At 33.1% G+C, this 17,288-nt stretch overlaps 2 protein-coding genes across 2 annotated transcripts; both read left to right on the forward strand.

Annotated features, from left to right (window-relative positions):
• The first annotated feature begins 24 nt into the window (after positions 1–24).
• Positions 25–11,720, forward strand: LOC124543707 (pre-mRNA-splicing factor Slu7). Its single transcript, XM_047121980.1, has 11 exons — positions 25–363; positions 702–853; positions 1,677–1,769; positions 2,193–2,382; positions 2,949–3,031; positions 7,557–7,702; positions 8,735–9,064; positions 10,188–10,293; positions 10,582–10,675; positions 10,826–11,007; positions 11,511–11,720. The coding sequence occupies exons 1-11, from the start codon at positions 195–197 to the stop codon at positions 11,682–11,684; spliced, it is 1,719 nt and encodes a 572-aa protein (XP_046977936.1). The 5' UTR covers positions 25–194; the 3' UTR covers positions 11,685–11,720.
• Positions 11,721–12,264: 544 nt separating this feature from the next.
• Positions 12,265–17,028, forward strand: LOC124543668 (sorting nexin-12). The gene is made up of 4 exons (XM_047121929.1): positions 12,265–12,545; positions 12,716–12,811; positions 13,090–13,192; positions 15,760–17,028. Exons 1-4 carry the CDS (start codon positions 12,375–12,377, stop codon positions 15,885–15,887), a joined length of 498 nt encoding a protein of 165 aa, XP_046977885.1. The 5' UTR covers positions 12,265–12,374; the 3' UTR covers positions 15,888–17,028.
• The last annotated feature ends 260 nt before the right edge of the window (positions 17,029–17,288 follow it).

Consider the following 17,288-nt stretch of genomic DNA (forward strand, 5'->3'; position numbering starts at 1 on the left):
ACACTATGATTTACTTTGTCAATATCCGATTCTTGTCAAATTGTCAATGTCAAAACACACTATTGTGTTTTGTTGGATTATTGTATTTTTAAAGGAAATAATGTAAAAATAAATTATTAAAAAAAAACTAAAATAACTGTTCCAAGTTTAGTAAGTAAGTTTCAAATAATCTTTACTTAAAAAATAATATAAAAATGACTACCAATGCGCGAGTGGCTGTGTCACAAATACTTCGCAATAAGGATGAAACTGCTGATGAAGAAGATGAACCTAAAAAGAAGTCCCGTGAGGACTGGAGGAAGGCTAAAGAGTTAGAAGAGGCCCGTAAAGCTGGTACAGCACCGGCTGCTGTTGATGAAACGGGTATGCATTGAATTTTAGTGTGTGTGTTTGTTTTTGGGTTGAAATAATGACGTAAATCAAATAGTACAATACAAAGCATAAGATGAAAGCCTATTTTCTTATTTAAATAACAATTGTTGATTATCAAGTACAATTCACCTTTCTACAAATGTTCAAAATATGCTTAATAATTCTAAATTTTAACTGTCTAAATTCAACCAATGTGTGCATAATTTTATTGTAATTTATACTATTCAAAGAGGCTTTTAAGTAATATCAAGAAGTTAAGAAAATATATGTATAAAAATCTATATTTATGTATAATCAGATAATGATGTTTATGTTTATTTATATTATAGGAAAAGATATAAATCCTCACATACCTCAATATATATCTTCGGCCCCATGGTACTATGGTACATCTGGGCCCACACTAAAACACCAACGGCCACAAGAAGACAGAGAGGGGCAGTTCACCAGACTTGACACATATTACAATAAAGGTGTTACAGTGAGTACATTATTTCCATATTATAACAAATGTAATGTAAAATTTTAGTATAAAATGATGAGCATAATTCCCTAATGTAAAGTTTCACTGTGTCTGAAACAAATGGATAAAAAACCTAACATCTAAATTGATTAAATATATTTATATATTCAAATACACTTTAAGCATCAAAAGTGCAATGGTTTATCAGTTGCCTACCACTGTAAAAGTGGCAGGTCTACGTGGTGGTAGGGCTTTGTGCAAGCATGTCTGGGTAGGTACCACCCCCTCATCAGTTATTCTACCACCAAATAACAGTACGCGGTATTGTTGTGTTCCAGTTTGAAAGGTGAGTGAGCCAGTGTAACTACAGGCACAAGGGACATAACATCTTAGTTCCCAAAGTTGATGGCACATTGATGATGTAAGGAATAGTTAATATTTCTTACAACGTCATTGTCTATGGGTGACAGTGACCACTTACCATCAGGTGGCACATATTATCGTCCGCCAACCTATACCATAAAAAAAAAAGTCAATCCTGACCTCTTGGGCTATTGTCGTACCCACTCCTAACACAAGTGATAAGAATAAAATGAGGGGTAAATAGGAATATTAGTAATTTCTTAATTCATTTGGGGTACCATTAGTATACTTAAAAAAACAAGAAGTGTTTTATTGTTATATATTATTATTATATTTAATGATTGTTATAGAAAAATTGCGATCTTAATTTCAAACCTTTTGTATATCTTGTCTGCTCTATGCTTAAATTTCTTTGGTGACTAATTAAAGGTATTTTTCTAGTTTTTTTATTTATGCTAAAAATGTTTGATGTTTTCAGGGGAATGTATCTATAAAGTTTAGAAAAGGAGCCTGTGAGAATTGTGGGGCAATGACACACAAGAAGAAAGATTGCTTGGAGAGACCCAGAAAAGTATGACTCTTAGTTATAGTTAATTCATTAAAACAAATATAAAAGCATTTATTTAGTTTGTACCGAGATGGCCCAGTGGTTAGAACATGTGCATCTTAACCGATGATTTTCGGTTCAAATTTATCTCATGCTTCGCGGTGAAGGAAAACATCGTAAGAAAACCTGCGTGTGTCTAATTTCATTGAAATTCTGCCACATGTGCATTCCACCAACCCGCATTGTAACAGTGTGGTGGAATATGTTCCAAGCCCTCTCCTTAATGGGAGAGGAGGCCATTAGCTCAGCAGTGGGAAATTTACAGGCTGTTACTTTACTTTACTTTTTTCTTATAAACAATTTTTAATGTTACATAAGCTTCAGTAAGTTTATTTGCTAATTAGATAATAGATATGTTAATATTTTTTACAATTAAATTAATTGCAGATTGGAGCCAAATTCACAAATGCGGGAATAGCTCCCGATGAGTTCAATCAGCCAAATCTAAACCTTAGCTACGATGGCAAGCGTGATCGTTGGAATGGCTACAACCCAGAACAGCACAAGGCTATCATTGAGGAGTACCAGAAAGTGGAAGAGGCTAAGAGGGAATTACGAGCTCAAAAACTAGAACAGGGTATGTTAATCAAAATGGTTTCATTATAATTAGACATATTTAAGAGACTCTTTCTAAGATAGACAATAAAACAATAATGTATTCTTAAATGCTTTTGTATTTATATGTAAATAAAAAGTATTTTCTTTAATTTGAATTCCACATATGAACTGTCATCGAACGCATCATGACAACTAAATTTTGTTAGCTATAAAAATAACAATAGCGAAGAATTGTTAGAAAAGTAAAGAATTTTGTAATTTAGTACAAGACATTGTTAATACTAACATTAAATGTCGTTTCTCTTACAGAGAAACTCAATTTTGTTTTATTAACTGTGTCATCCTAGTAAAAAGAATAAAATCTTATTTATTATGGAAGTAAATGTATAGAAAACAGACAAATGGTTAGTCTTTGGCAGTAACAATTTTATGAACTTAAGTAGAACTTAAATCACCATCTTCGCCATCACCATCACTATCTATTTGTAAAATAATAAAAATTTAGATCAAACGCTTTGAAAACATATCCGTGGAGAATAATTTGTAAAAAATCCACTGTCTCACTACCTGCTGTAATGTTTTTAGACCCAACTGCAACAGAAGAAGACGACAGAGAAGGGGAGGATGAAGACAAATATGTGGACGAAGTGGACATGCCGGGTACCAAAGTGAGTTCAAGTTTGTTTTTATATTTCATAGGCAGGTGGACAGGCAGACTTGCCTGACCTGACTTACTGGCACATGATCACCTCCGCCCATAGACATTGGCGTTGCAAAAATGATACCCAATTCAAACATCGCCATCTTGCCTTGGGAGAGATATGCTTGTACTTATTTACTTATACTCCAAACCAGAAAACAAATACTTAGTATTGTTATTACTTGATAAATGGGTATGGTACCGCACAAGCTAAGACGAAGCCCTACCAACAAGTATATAAAAATATGCATAACATTTACATTTTATCCCATAAAAACTCAAGAACTTTGCAACTACCTTTAACTACCTTTCAAAAATCAAAATCAAAATCAAAATAAACTTTATTCAAGTAGGCTTTTATAAGCACTTTTGAATCGTCATTTTACAATTAAGTGAAGCTACCACCGGTTCGGAAAGTAGATTCTACCGAGAAGAACCGGCAAGAAACTCAGTAGTTACTCTTTTTTAACATTTAAAAAATACAACGTCATGTTAATTAAATACAATTATTTCAATTAATGTATCCTGCTTGGAAGTCAACAGGTATTAACTCCACGCTTTTTTATCATCTACAAAATCTTGTATCGAATAGTATGCTTTTTCTACCAATGTATTTTTAACAAACGATTTGAATTTACTAAACGGCAAAGTTAAAAATTTCTGCGGAATTTTATTATAGAAACGGATACCTTGCCCCAAGAAGGATCCATTGACTTTGCGGAGTCGGAAACTTGGCGTTATAAGTTTATCCTTACTTCTAGTGCATATACAATGATTATCACTGATTTTATCAAAGTGATCAATGTTACTGTGAATATACATGATATTGTTGTAAATATATTGCGACGCAACAGTAAGTATTCCTACTCTGTTAAAAACATCCCGAAGAGAGTCTCTAGCTCCAAGATTATAAATAAACCGAATTGCTCTCTTTTGTAAAATAAAGACAGATTCAATATCTGCAGCGTTACCCCAAAGTAATATGCCATATGACATAATACTGTGAAAATAACCAAAATAAACTAAACGAGCGGTATCAATATCAGTTAGTTGTCTAACTTTTCTAACCGCGTATGTTGCGGAGCTGAGTCTTCCTGTTAGGGATGATAAATGAGAGGTCCACTGAAGTCTGGAATCTAATTCTATTCCTAAAAACACCGTAGTATCAGCTACTTCAAGACGGTCACCATTTAAAGATATATTATAATTTTGCTTGCTAACATTAGGTAGGGTAAAAACTACACATTTTGTTTTTTGAGCATTCAAAACTAAATTATTTACTGTAAACCAATTGTGTATCTGTGATAATGCACCGTTCACATCGTCATAGTCATTTTTTTTCCTGTCAACCTTAAAAATCAGCGAAGTATCGTCAGCAAACAACACTATATCACAAATACCCTTAACATAGAAAGGAAGATCATTTATATATACTAGGAATAGAAAGGGACCCAAAATTGAACCTTGTGGAACTCCCATTTTTAACGTAGATCCAGAAGACTTTATTCCATTAATGAAAACTTGCTGGATTCTTTGACTTAAATATGAAGCGATGAGATCAAGAGCTTTACCTTTAACACCGTAATATTTGAGCTTATAAAGAAGCGTTTCGTGTTCTACACAGTCGAATGCTTTAGATAAATCACAGAATACTCCAATAGCGTTCTGTGATTTCTCCCAAGCATCGTAAATATGTTTGAGAAGCGCAATTCCCGCATCAGTTGTCGAGCGACCTCTTCTAAAACCGAATTGCTCACCATGAAAAATAGCATTTGTACCGAAATGGACGAGAAGTTGATTTAAAATAATTTTTTCGAAAATTTTACTTAAAGATGGGAGTATTGAAATAGGCCTGTAATTACCGGGATCGCTTCTGTTTCCAGTTTTAAAAAGTGGTAAAACTTTACTACATTTTAACAAGTTAGGAAATGAACCCGTGTCCAAACTCTTGTTAAAAATTACTGCTATATACGGAGCAATATCGTATATGATGTTATTAAAAAATTTTACCGAAATGCCCCATATGTCGTTAGTTTTTTTAATATTTATAGTTTTAAATACTTTTATGACATCTATTGCAGAAACCGTTTCAAATGAAAAATCAATAACGCATTTAGAAACACTATTATTTAATAACCTAGCTGCATTTGATGTAGATGATTTTAAATGAAATGTTATTTTATGGGGTACTTTATCAAAAAATGATTCAAATAAATTAGCAACCTCTAATTCAGAACTCGTGTATCTACTACCTGTGTTCAATTCTATTGGTATCATTTCCTTTTTGTGTTTTCCACTAACACTACTAATAACATCCCATGTGGCTTTAATTCTATTATCAGAATTTAGGATTTTTTTCTTTAAATATAAGGACTTAGCAGAAATGCATACTGTTTTAAAAATTTTTGAATATTTAATGACGTATTCTAAAAAGGCTACGCTTCGATTCCACCGCCTCATATCATATAAGTCGTATAATTTATTTCTACTTTTATAAATACCAACAGTAGCCCAGTCACTAAACTTTAATTTTGTGTTACTATAACATGATTTCATTTTAAATATATTGTTAAATTCTTTTAGTATTACTTCAAAAAATGAATTATAAAGCTCATTTGGATCCTGTGTCGTAAGATCTAGATTAGACAATTTATACGCCACAATATCTTTAAAACAATGTAATTTGTTAGCCGTTATTGGCCTGTATGTTATTTTTTTTAAATGATTTATTTCTTTGTGTTTTAATGAAAACTTCTGACCACAATGGTCAGAAGTTAAATTATTTATAATTGATACTTCATATATTTCACAGTCACAGAACACATTATCAATACACGTAGAAGTGCCGTCGGTTATTCGCGTCGGTTCATTAACTCTATGAGTTAAATTAAATGACATAAACAAGGCAACCAACCGAACACTTAACGTAGTTTCTTTAAGTAAGTCGACGTTAAAGTCCCCACATACAATTATATATTTATTAGTTTTACATAGCTTTTTAAGAATGTCCTCCATAGTGGTTTCAAACAAATAATAATCTCCCGATGGGGGCCGGTACACGCAGACTATAATGTACTGTGGAAATTCCACGCAGGATAGTTCGATAGTACGTTCGATAGAGAGGGCCACAATATCTTTTCGAGATTTACAAACGATATCATTCCGTACTAATATTAATGAGCCACCACGAATAGCACTCCCTCTTACGAACGAACTTGACAGTTTAAAGTTTGAAATATTAAATATGTCAAATTTTTTAACCCAATGTTCTGTGAAACAAAATACATGTATTTTATAATACTCCGAAAATAATTCTATTTCATGATCTTTGCCACCTATGCCCTGTATATTTTGATGTATAATATTTAAGTAAGAGGGCGCAGATGTTGTCGTTTTATTTAGTTTAAACTATTAATTTGAGTATTTTTAATTTTGTCGGTGTTAATATAAATTAAATTATTATTTTTATTATACATATGATCCTTGGTAACATTACTTGTAAAATAATTTTTGATATTGTAGGCAATTAGGTTACCAATTTGTCTTTTCGATTTCATTGGTAGGTACATAGTATCCTCTGTCCACTTAAATCTATGAATAAATTTATTAATGTCAAATAACATTAAATCATTACTGCAATGTCGAGTCAAATTATATAGACATAGGTTTAAGTCATAAATATGTAAATTCTGTGCATCTGTCAAGGTATGTGAATATGGAAATAAACTAATTATAAATTTGCATTTCTTTTGATTTTGGATTTCAATTAATAATTTAATATCCTTAATTAAACTCTTTTTGTTTAGAGACAAACTGTCACCATGCATTAATACTACTACATTATTAGAACCCAGATGCATAGAATTTATTTTATTTATTTGGTATTGATAGGTTGCCCCGGGTGAGCATGTGTTAAATACATTTTTTATTTCACTTTTAATTATTGAGCCAAAGCCCTGTCCTAACTTATCCGATACTACAATAACATCTTTATTTAATTCTAACCCCAGTTTATTATGGTTATGGATCCCTGGTGCACATTGACTCAATTTGATAGGTGATACTTTGGTATTATTACTATTAGGAGGAACCAACTCATTTTCCTGAGTATGCATACAGTTAATTATATATTAAATATTAAATTATGATATTAAATATTTTATATTAAATATAAAATATATTATATATTAAATTATAGGTATAATTGCAACCTAAGGATAGATAATTTTTATGTAAAATATACACATGTAATTTTGTTGATGGTTCTTTAATAAATAAATAAAAAACTTCGTTTTGGAATATTTTGTTAAAGCTTGTAGAGATTGGTATAAAATTTTATGGATTATCTTGTTATATAATATTATTGTTACTTGTGAATAATATATAAGAAGTAGCTCTCAAAGTTTGTGTTAGTTCATCTAATTTCTTATTATTACAGGACTTATGAGTAAATATATATTTTGTCCTGATGTTCAATAACATTTTGCTTCCAGGTGGATTCCAAACAACGTATCACGGTCCGAAACTTGCGTATCAGAGAGGACACCGCCAAGTACCTCCGCAACTTGGACCTCAACTCCGCGTACTACGACCCTAAGACGCGTTCCATGAGGGACAATCCAATACCTGAGGCCTCTGAGTAAGATATTTTACAGCATCGGCGAAAGTCTGTGCCTACGTGACACGTGCGCTACAGACTTCGGGCACTAAGATATCCTCGTGTTTCAGGGCCGTATTTAGGGGAGGGCAACCGGGGCAATTGCCCTGGGGCCTCCACATTAGTAGGGGCCACAGTTTTCAGCAAGTTGACAAATACCGAGATATAGTCAAAATATAATAATGTTATTATTTAATATTTTAAAAGTTACCGATACAAATACGAAACAATTCATAGCTTACTGATTGAAATAAAAAAGTAATTAATTCATGATAATATACGTATTAGGTTGTTCACGCTTCTGTTTGTCTAGGGCCCCCACTGATTTGTGGCCCGGGGGCCTCCAGACCTTTAAATCCGGCTCGGCGTGTTTATGATTATGAGATACGTACAGCCATGTACTGACACTCACACAGATACACCATCATTAATACATGTTTGTATATGTAGCGCCACACATGGACAGAAAAAAACACACACATACCAACCTGTGCGTTGGTGTACTTATCTGTCAGAGACGCAATGACAGACACACCAAAATAAAGAGACATACGATCTATAGCACCACCAGCTGTAAATTTCCCGACCATGAGCTCCATTGCGACAATGCTTAGCAGGGCCGGATTTAGGGGAGGGCAACCGGGACAACTGCCCTGGGGCCTCTACATGAGAGGGGGCCTCCACATGAGAGGGGGCCACAGTTTTCAGCAAATTAACAAATACTGAGATATAGTCAAATTATAATAATGTTACTATTTAATATTTAAAAAGTTACCGATACAAATACGAAACAATTCATAGCTTACTGATTGAAATAAAAAAAAAACTAATTAATTCATAATAATATATTTATTAGGGTGTTCACGCTTCTGTTTGTCTAGGGCCCTCACTGCTTTGTGGCCCCGGGGCCTCCACACCTTTAAATCCGACTCTGATGCTTAGACTATTTCCCTTCAAAGAATCTCTCAGCCACAGCCCTGCACGGTCTCCTATAATCGTGTTCCGTTACCGCAGCTTCGAGTACGGCGGCGAGAACCTGTCGCGCTTCTCGGGCGACACGCGCTCGCACGCGGCCGCTCAGCTGTTCGCCTGGGAGGCGCACGCGAAGGGGCTCGACGTGCACCTGCTCGCCGAGCCCACGAAGCTGCAGCTGCTTCAGAAGCAATACGAGGACAGGCGCGACGAGTTCAAGGCGCGCGTCAAGCAGTCCGTGCTGGACAAGTACGGTGGCGAGGAGCACCTGCGCGCGCCGCCGCGCGAGCTGCTGATGGCGCAGAGCGAGCTCTTTGTGCGCTACAACCGCGACGGCAGCCGCGCCGCCACAGCCGAGAAGCAGCTCGCCAAGTAACCTCACCCCCCCCTTGTCGCTTATTCATTAGTAGCCATAACCAAATAATGGACATGCATATATATAACATTAGTCCTAAATAACTAACCTAACCTAACCTCACCCCCCCTTGTCGCTTTAGACATAGATCATATTCATTAGTAGCCGTCAAATAATGGACATTCATACATATAACATTAGTCCTAAATAACTAACCTAACCTAACCTAACCTAACCTCACCCCCCCTTGTCGCTTTAGAGATAGATCATATTCATTAGTAGCCATAACCGAATAATGGACATTCATACATATAACATTAGTCCTAAATAACTAACCTAATCTAACCTAACCTCACCCCCCCTTGTCGCTTTAGAGACCGGTCATATTCATCAGTAGCCACCAAATAATGGACATTCATACATATAACATTAGTCCTAAATAACGTGCGCTACAACCGCGACGGCAGCCGCGCCGCCACAGCCGAGAAGCAGCTCGCCAAGTAACCGCACCCCCCCTCGGGGGTTGTCCATTAATCACGTGATCTCTTTTTAGCATTTATTAACCCCCCCTCCCCCATTGGTGATACGTAGTGAGGTTTAAGACCACCCCCCCTCCCCCTTCTCAACATCACGTGTATTTTTAGTACCTACAACGAATCTTAAAATTTTCTGAATATTATCTTAATTTAAATACAGGTATAAACTATAATCTTATTTTATTCTGAAATTAAGGACCATATTTGTTTAAGAATCGCGCATTAGACGAAAAAATAAATACACGAGATATCTTACTACACCCCCCCTCCCCTTGTTTTATTTTCGTGATTTATATCAAACCCCTCCCCCCCCTTTCAAGCCTCACGTGATTAATGGACGGGGTTGTTGCTTTAGAGACCAGACATATTTATCAGTAGCCACCAAATAATGGACATGCATACATATGTCATTAATCCAGCATACATATAACATTAGTCCTAAATAACCTTACAATCTGAGCTTATTTAATCTATGAGTACAATAATAATATTGGTGATGATAAATAATATATTTAAAAAAAAACAGCTTGTTATATCCCTTTAAAATTGTTAGAGGCATACTTACAAAAACATGTAAATTAAATATTCTTTGACCACATTCCAGGAGTAAATATGAGGAGGATGTTATGATCAACAACCACACATCGGTGTGGGGTTCATTCTGGAAGGATGGCCAGTGGGGATACAAGTGCTGCCACTCCTTTATAAAGGTTTGATATATGAAAAACCTCCATATCAGATTGTTTCAATTACACAAAGACTTTATTATAATCATTCCTTATATACCTGTATTTAGACTGGTTCACTCACCCTTCAAATGACGCTGTAATAAGGAATATATTACTTATATTACCAGTGTCTAAAGGCAATAGTAACTACCTATCATTGATCTATTAATTTATTAAGTGTATCGGATATACAATTACACATACAAATAGTCATCTTTGCTATTAAGGAAAGTCACTGATACAATATATGGATGGTTAATATAATTTCAGATGTCATACTGTGTTGGGGAGGCTGGAAAATCAATGGTCATGGAAGTACCTGATACCAGCAAGGAAATAATTCAAAATGTTGAAAAGGAAGAAGGTAAGATTAATCCTTATCAAATTTTTAATAAATTATTACTTCCTTGAACTGATTTAAGTAATTTTTTTTTAAATAAAATTCCATTTGATTGTATGCATATAAAAATATATTGGAGATTTTGTAAACATTAAAATAAAATAATGAATTTAGTTCCAGAAAAATCTGAAAAGTCATCGTCCTCCGAGCACAGTTCCGATAGCGGTTCTGAATCAGAAAAAGATAAAAGATCAAAGACAGAAAAAACTAGCAAGAAAAAGAAAAATAAGAAGAAGTCAAAGAAGAAGAAAAAGAAGGAACAAAAGAAAGACAAGCAGGAAGATAAATTGAAAAAGGTATGAATACAGCGACATACAGGCATTTTTATGTTATTATTATTATTTAAAAATAACCTTTAGCATTGTATATTATTTGGAAACTATATGTATGTGCAAAGATATAAAATTATTATAAGACATATAATATATTGATAGGCAGCCTAACTCTCGATATCTAAACAACCCAAATTTACACACAATCTCAGTGAGAAGCCATAAAATTACAAACAAATATTTAAATATGATTTTACACAAATTGGTGTATATATGTATTAGTATCGATTTTTTAGGGACCATAAGAAATATAATTTACAACATAATCTGTCTTTTGTGAAAAAAAAAATAATTGAACCATTGTGATAAAATTTTATATATCATAATAAGCCTCTAATAAGATAGATGTTATTCTTCTGGGCTTAAATTAATTTGCCAAATTGTAACTTGAAAGTGGACATCTTGCGAGTATGTTATTAATACTTGCAGTGAAATAAATAATTCTAAAAGCAATGTTTATCTTTCAGGCCCTAGAGATGGAGGAGAGAAAACAGAAACATGCCGAGTATCTACTGTCTGTGGATGAAAGGAAACGTCCATACAACAGCATGATGGAAGTCAAGGAGCCCACGGAGGAGGAAATGGAGGCCTATATGATGAAGAGACGACGAGAAGAAGATCCTATGAGTCAGTTTATGTGAAATAATTTGATGCAATAAATATTATGTGTGAATCTGCCTTTGTTTCTTATTTTAATCCCATAAAAAAAAAATTATCTTTACTTCATATTTTTAACGAATTAATAAATGGATATTATGCGATGTACATATTATTATTAATTTTCTCTTTTAAGTGAATTAAAAGTACAATAACAGTTGTCGCTATAACAGTGCATCAACATTCTTAAAAACCAGTATCGTCATGATGTGACTCACAATTTAGCAGATAACGTCATTAAAAAATACCATACATTGCTTGTGTAGTCATATCTTTGTTCGTCACTAAATACCGACCAAGAAAAACGCCTACTTTATTTAGCTTTATTTGAAAAAGTAAGATCCTACTAAAATAGTAGTTTTCTTTGAATATTACCATTACACAACACTATTGCTCAATTATACAAAATAGAATAGTTTGAAATTTTTGTGTAAGAAAATGTATACTTTATTAAACTGTTATTTTTTTATTATAACTTTTTCATTAATAACAGCAAATCACAAGGGTGGGTTTGAATATCATTTTAGAACATTAGTAGATTTTTATGTTACCGAACGTGACATGGCCATATTTTTAGCTAAACGTCAAATTATGTTGCATTCATGTCAAATTCATTTGCTTTTTGATTAGTGAACCGTCTTTAGTACTTTGTGATTGTTTGTTTAAAAAGCGCTATGATGGCTGAGGATACGACAGCCGATGCAACTAGGCGTTTAAATGTTAAGAAACAGACTCTAGACGATGCATACGCTGCACCAGCCAACTTCTTAGAAATCGACGTGGTAAATCCAGTTACAATGGGAGTTGGGAAAAAACGCTATACTGATTACGAAGTTCGCATGAGGGTAAGTAGCTGCAGGATGCAGGCAATACCTTAAAACGGTAATTGGATTAAACACGGTCAATGTCGATGTTCTCGAGTCAATATTTGTGGGCGTATAAACGTTACGACTATGTGCTTGCGATAGCCGATTACCGATAATTGCTCTAATATAATTCTGTTTCCTGTATCCAGACCAACCTCCCAGTGTTCAAAGTGAAAGAGTCGAGTGTGAGACGACGATACAGTGACTTTGAATGGTTAAGAACAGAACTAGAAAGAGATAGTAAAGTGAGTATTGATAATAAGAATTGTTGTTATCAAATGAACAAAAACATTTATGTATGATTCATATATTATCTAAGCAATTCATTTATTGAGTTTTTAGTTAAATACTAAAGTTCGAATGTCATTCAGAGTCTGTTTATATCTCTTATTTTAAAACATTGCCTTTATTCTTTGTTTAAGTTGAAATATATAAAAGAGCAGTATTCTTATTGGATTAAATTCTGAGAAATGTTTTACAATGTTGAGATTTTAACACAATGAAATATTTTTTATTCTTATAGATTGTAGTCCCTCCTTTACCTGGTAAAGCATTAAAAAGACAGCTACCGTTCCGAGGAGATGATGGCATTTTCGAAGAAGAATTCATTGAAGACCGCAGAAAAGGTAACTGCTTTGTTATGCTGTATTTTGTCTTATTACACCTAATATAAGGTATTTAAATTGTTATAAACTGGTGATATTTAAAAACCAATAACTTAAGATAGTGAAGTGTCATCTGCTTTAATTCTGTTATGTAATTTCTTTCAAGTTACATACTCCATGAAAATAATTAATAAAGGTATATAACAAACAGGATTATTTTAAACATCTTATTTGTAATTTATTTCTAGAATAAAGATTATGATTATTATGCAAGTAACTCGTCTACCTTGTATAAAGTTGCACATTAATAATCTAATTATCAGGTTTAATGCTAGTTAGAATATGAATATGAAGCAAAGCCACATTAAATTGTAGAAATACCAATAAAATAATAGCAGAATGGTATTAATATTAACAGAGTGATAATAATATTAATAATTTATATCAAGAATAAAGTAAAACTACGAAATTGAGTATATATTATAAATAAAAACCACAAGATTTTCAAAGTTATATTCTGTGTGCGACATATTTACTTACCCTCACTCTGAAAGTATGAAAAATTCAACTTCAAGACAGGGAAGAGTAACTGTGTATGAACTTTATCACTACAAGTCATTATAGTCAGATATGATCAATTACAAACACAAATTATACTTCAATTAAGTCATTCTAATGACAACATGTAAATTTGGATTTTACTCATCATTTTATTGTAAATTAATTCCAGTCGATGAATATGTTAGATACGACCTCGAAATATTGTGAGCAATTTTGCATGCATTAGATATAGCTACATCTTAGTATATCAGTGAAATCATAGTAACAACCTCATTGCATGTTAGATATTATTTTATATAAGGTTTTAAGTCACTATACAATTTAATAATGACATTGTTACTAAAACTGGCTTCCCAAGCAATGACATTGTCACCCCCTTTATGGTCAATAATAAATACACTTACAAACCAATTTTAATACATTTGTAATAAATTTTGCATCAGATCTTACTTTCATCAGGTTATTATTTACAATGCCATGTCATAATTTTATCTAGTCATCATCCTCCTGCCCTTATCCCAATTTTATTTGGGGTCGGCTCAGCATGTCTTCTCCTTCCATACTTCTCTGTCAGACGTCATCTCACAAGTAACATTCTTTTTAACCATATCGTCTTTCACACAGTCCATCCATCGTTTGGCCGTCCTCTACCTCTATATCCATCCACATCCATGCTCAAGGCCTTCCTCACATCTAGTATCCTTCCTCATCTAGTATAAAACTATAAATGTATTTGAAAAGTGTCACACAGTATGATTATATGCAATATCATTATCAGAGATATTGTCTATGAGTCATTCCCGATAATTAGTCACTTGTAGTTGAGCTTTGTGAAAGTGAGGGTAGGTAACAGTAATTAGCAACCAGGTATTACTCGGTATTGCTGTATATCAGTTGTACCTTGTATCCTTGGGAACTGAGACCTTTGTATATCTTAGCTGTCAAGTATGGTGGTATGTTTCTTAATGTTTCAATTGCCTATTTCAGAATGCCTATTTGTCTGATCTACCACCATATATATGAAATATTTTATGATATTTATGAAGAATATAATTTATGTACATTTTTTTTATGAAAGCTAAAATTTACTCATTGCTAGAAACACAGTTGTATGCTCATAAAATGATTTAGGTAATGGTACTACTAAATAAGTATATAGTATTATACTTTTTAGTATATTTCATAAAGAGATTATTATTGTTTGGACGTTTACACTATTCATTATCACAAGGTCACGATACTGGCCACAAAATCATACGCCAATGACGAGGGCTATTGATCTTTACATTAAAGTTTTATATAACATGAGCTTATGACACGATTTTTTTATTTGAGGACGGTTTTAAGATATTATAAAGTTAAACAATGAAATGCAAATTAAATAAGTAGCATTAAACTCATTTTTATTACACTCTCAAGGTCATAGGTTACCCATTCTGCTTCTATAATTTATCATAAATATTGGGATTTTTGTCGAAAAAACCTCAGTAATAGTCCGGAATATTGAAGTTGGGAAAGTGGGCACTCACGTGCCTCGGAAGTATGGAAAACAGTTAGTCCGACACCTAAACTCTGTAATGTCTGTGTGTGCAGTGTTTGTTACCAGTTTATTAGTATGAGGGAATAGAGATGCACTTGTGTTTGTTCTGCGTAGTTAGCTTGGGGACTTATATATGCCGTGTGAATTTGTTACACGGCATATACATATTAGTCTAGCAGCATATACATGCATATCATGTAATTTACTTTTATACATAACGGTCTCATTCTTTCTACCTTCGATACAATGCACACTGCATCCGTTAGGGTCGGACTCGTTAGGGTCAGCAAAATCAAATTAAATTCTAGTTAAGTTTAATCGGAAATAAAAATATGTTATTAGTATAACATACCTAAGGGTTTTGTGCCTACGAGGGACTCTCTAATGTGTTTTGATTATATTTATTTTTATCATATTAGATCAAAATCATTCGAAGCGGACCTTTAATATACACTTGTGTACTACAAATTTGCATATATTTTTTCAGGTCTCGAGGTATTTATCAACAAGATAGCCGGCCATCCATTAGCGCAGAACGAAAGATGTCTGCACATGTTCTTACAGGAGCCTACCATCGACAAGAACTACGTACCCGGAAAGATACGGAACACATAACCGCCCCCCCACTTCGAACTTTAAGACGACTCTCCCTCGCCATTATCAAAACAACTGAACGTTGACGTTTAAGGAACTGTTTTGTATTGTCTGGTGACAATAGTGCTTCGAAAGTAATATAATTATTGTGTAGGCCGAAAAAAGGCCATATATGTACTCTTTCAATCATACGGTTTAGTATCATTGATCATTTATACCGAAAAAAAAAATCAAATGTTAAAAAAAAAAGTTTGTTACTCGGCGAGTATCCGAATTTGAAGAGGATCGTTTTAAAGTTCTACTTGTTAAATAAATTGCAGTAACTAATGGAGAAGCGATGAAAAAAAAAGTAATATTTTTTAATAAAATCACAAATCGCAATACATTCAAGTACATACTTCATTCCACTGATAGACAATTTATAAAATGGACAAAAATATTATCAAATAAAAAAACGTAGAGGCATTGTGTAAATTGTGTTAAACAAAGACGGTAAGAAAGTTATTGTTTTAAATTAAGCAATATTATAAAAAAAAAACTGTTATAATTGTTTATTCGTAAATTATAATCATAATAAATTTTTGCCATTTTGCGGTTTTGTTGCGAATACTTTTTGAAGTAAAAGTTAAACTTGTTTATGGCGTCATTTCGCGGTAACGCGTTAATATATTTATGCTTTATAAATCTCATTGTTTTAATCATTGTAAGTTTTGAAATTAAACGTATTTATTGTGTATTATTATTACTCAATGGATAGATTAAGGTGCTTCACATTAGCGTTCAAATATGGTGACATTATGCTTGTATAATTTATCAAATATTTTAGTTTTCTCCAATAGAATCCGTAGACTTTTATTTAAAAGTTTTTTTTTTTAACTTAAGTTATTTTTTTACTTTGTTTATGATTTATTTTATACTCTATATCGAGGATAATGTTGCCATCAATAAGACAATGTAATGTGTAGCGACGCAGACGAGTTCGAGAAATCTATAATGAAATATATAGATGTAAATTAGTTTTAGTTTTATTTTGTATAAAGCCGGAATGAAGTTATTATCGTGATGCGCAGAGTTTATTAAACGGTAAACTGATGACTTGGGCCGATGTTACAATATCACTATGCAAGTAATAAATATTCCTAATTAAAAATAATTGAAAATCTAACGTCTTTTCATTTCGAAAATTCTCAACCAAATGTGGTGCTATTTATTAAATACTTTTTATATGTTTACCAAATGTGTAAACAGGGGTTTTTATCGAAATAGGATTTTTGTACGGTGTTTAAAATAGCACTTCAAAATTATATATATCCTCATTAAAAAGTCACAAAAAATTATTTTGGCAACCACCTTTGCTTGCCCGAAAATGAAATTAAAATTTAATTAATCCTTTTTATTCCCGCAAAATACGCTGTCAGTCAT

This window comes from Vanessa cardui, chromosome 3 (genome assembly GCF_905220365.1).
Source record: "Vanessa cardui chromosome 3, ilVanCard2.1, whole genome shotgun sequence".
In the NCBI taxonomy this organism is placed as follows: domain Eukaryota; kingdom Metazoa; phylum Arthropoda; class Insecta; order Lepidoptera; family Nymphalidae; genus Vanessa; species Vanessa cardui.

Coding starts and splice junctions, on each gene's coding strand:
- LOC124543668 (XM_047121929.1), top strand. CDS start 12,375: ATGATGGCTGAGGATACGACAGCCGATGCAACTAGGCGTTTAAATGTT. Junction 12,546..12,715: donor ATTACGAAGTTCGCATGAGG/GTAAGTAGCTGC, acceptor TCCTGTATCCAG/ACCAACCTCCCAGTGTTCAA. Junction 12,812..13,089: donor AACTAGAAAGAGATAGTAAA/GTGAGTATTGAT, acceptor TTATTCTTATAG/ATTGTAGTCCCTCCTTTACC.
- LOC124543707 (XM_047121980.1), top strand. CDS start 195: ATGACTACCAATGCGCGAGTGGCTGTGTCACAAATACTTCGCAATAAG. Junction 2,383..2,948: donor AGCTCAAAAACTAGAACAGG/GTATGTTAATCA, acceptor TAATGTTTTTAG/ACCCAACTGCAACAGAAGAA. Junction 11,008..11,510: donor AGGAAGATAAATTGAAAAAG/GTATGAATACAG, acceptor TTTATCTTTCAG/GCCCTAGAGATGGAGGAGAG.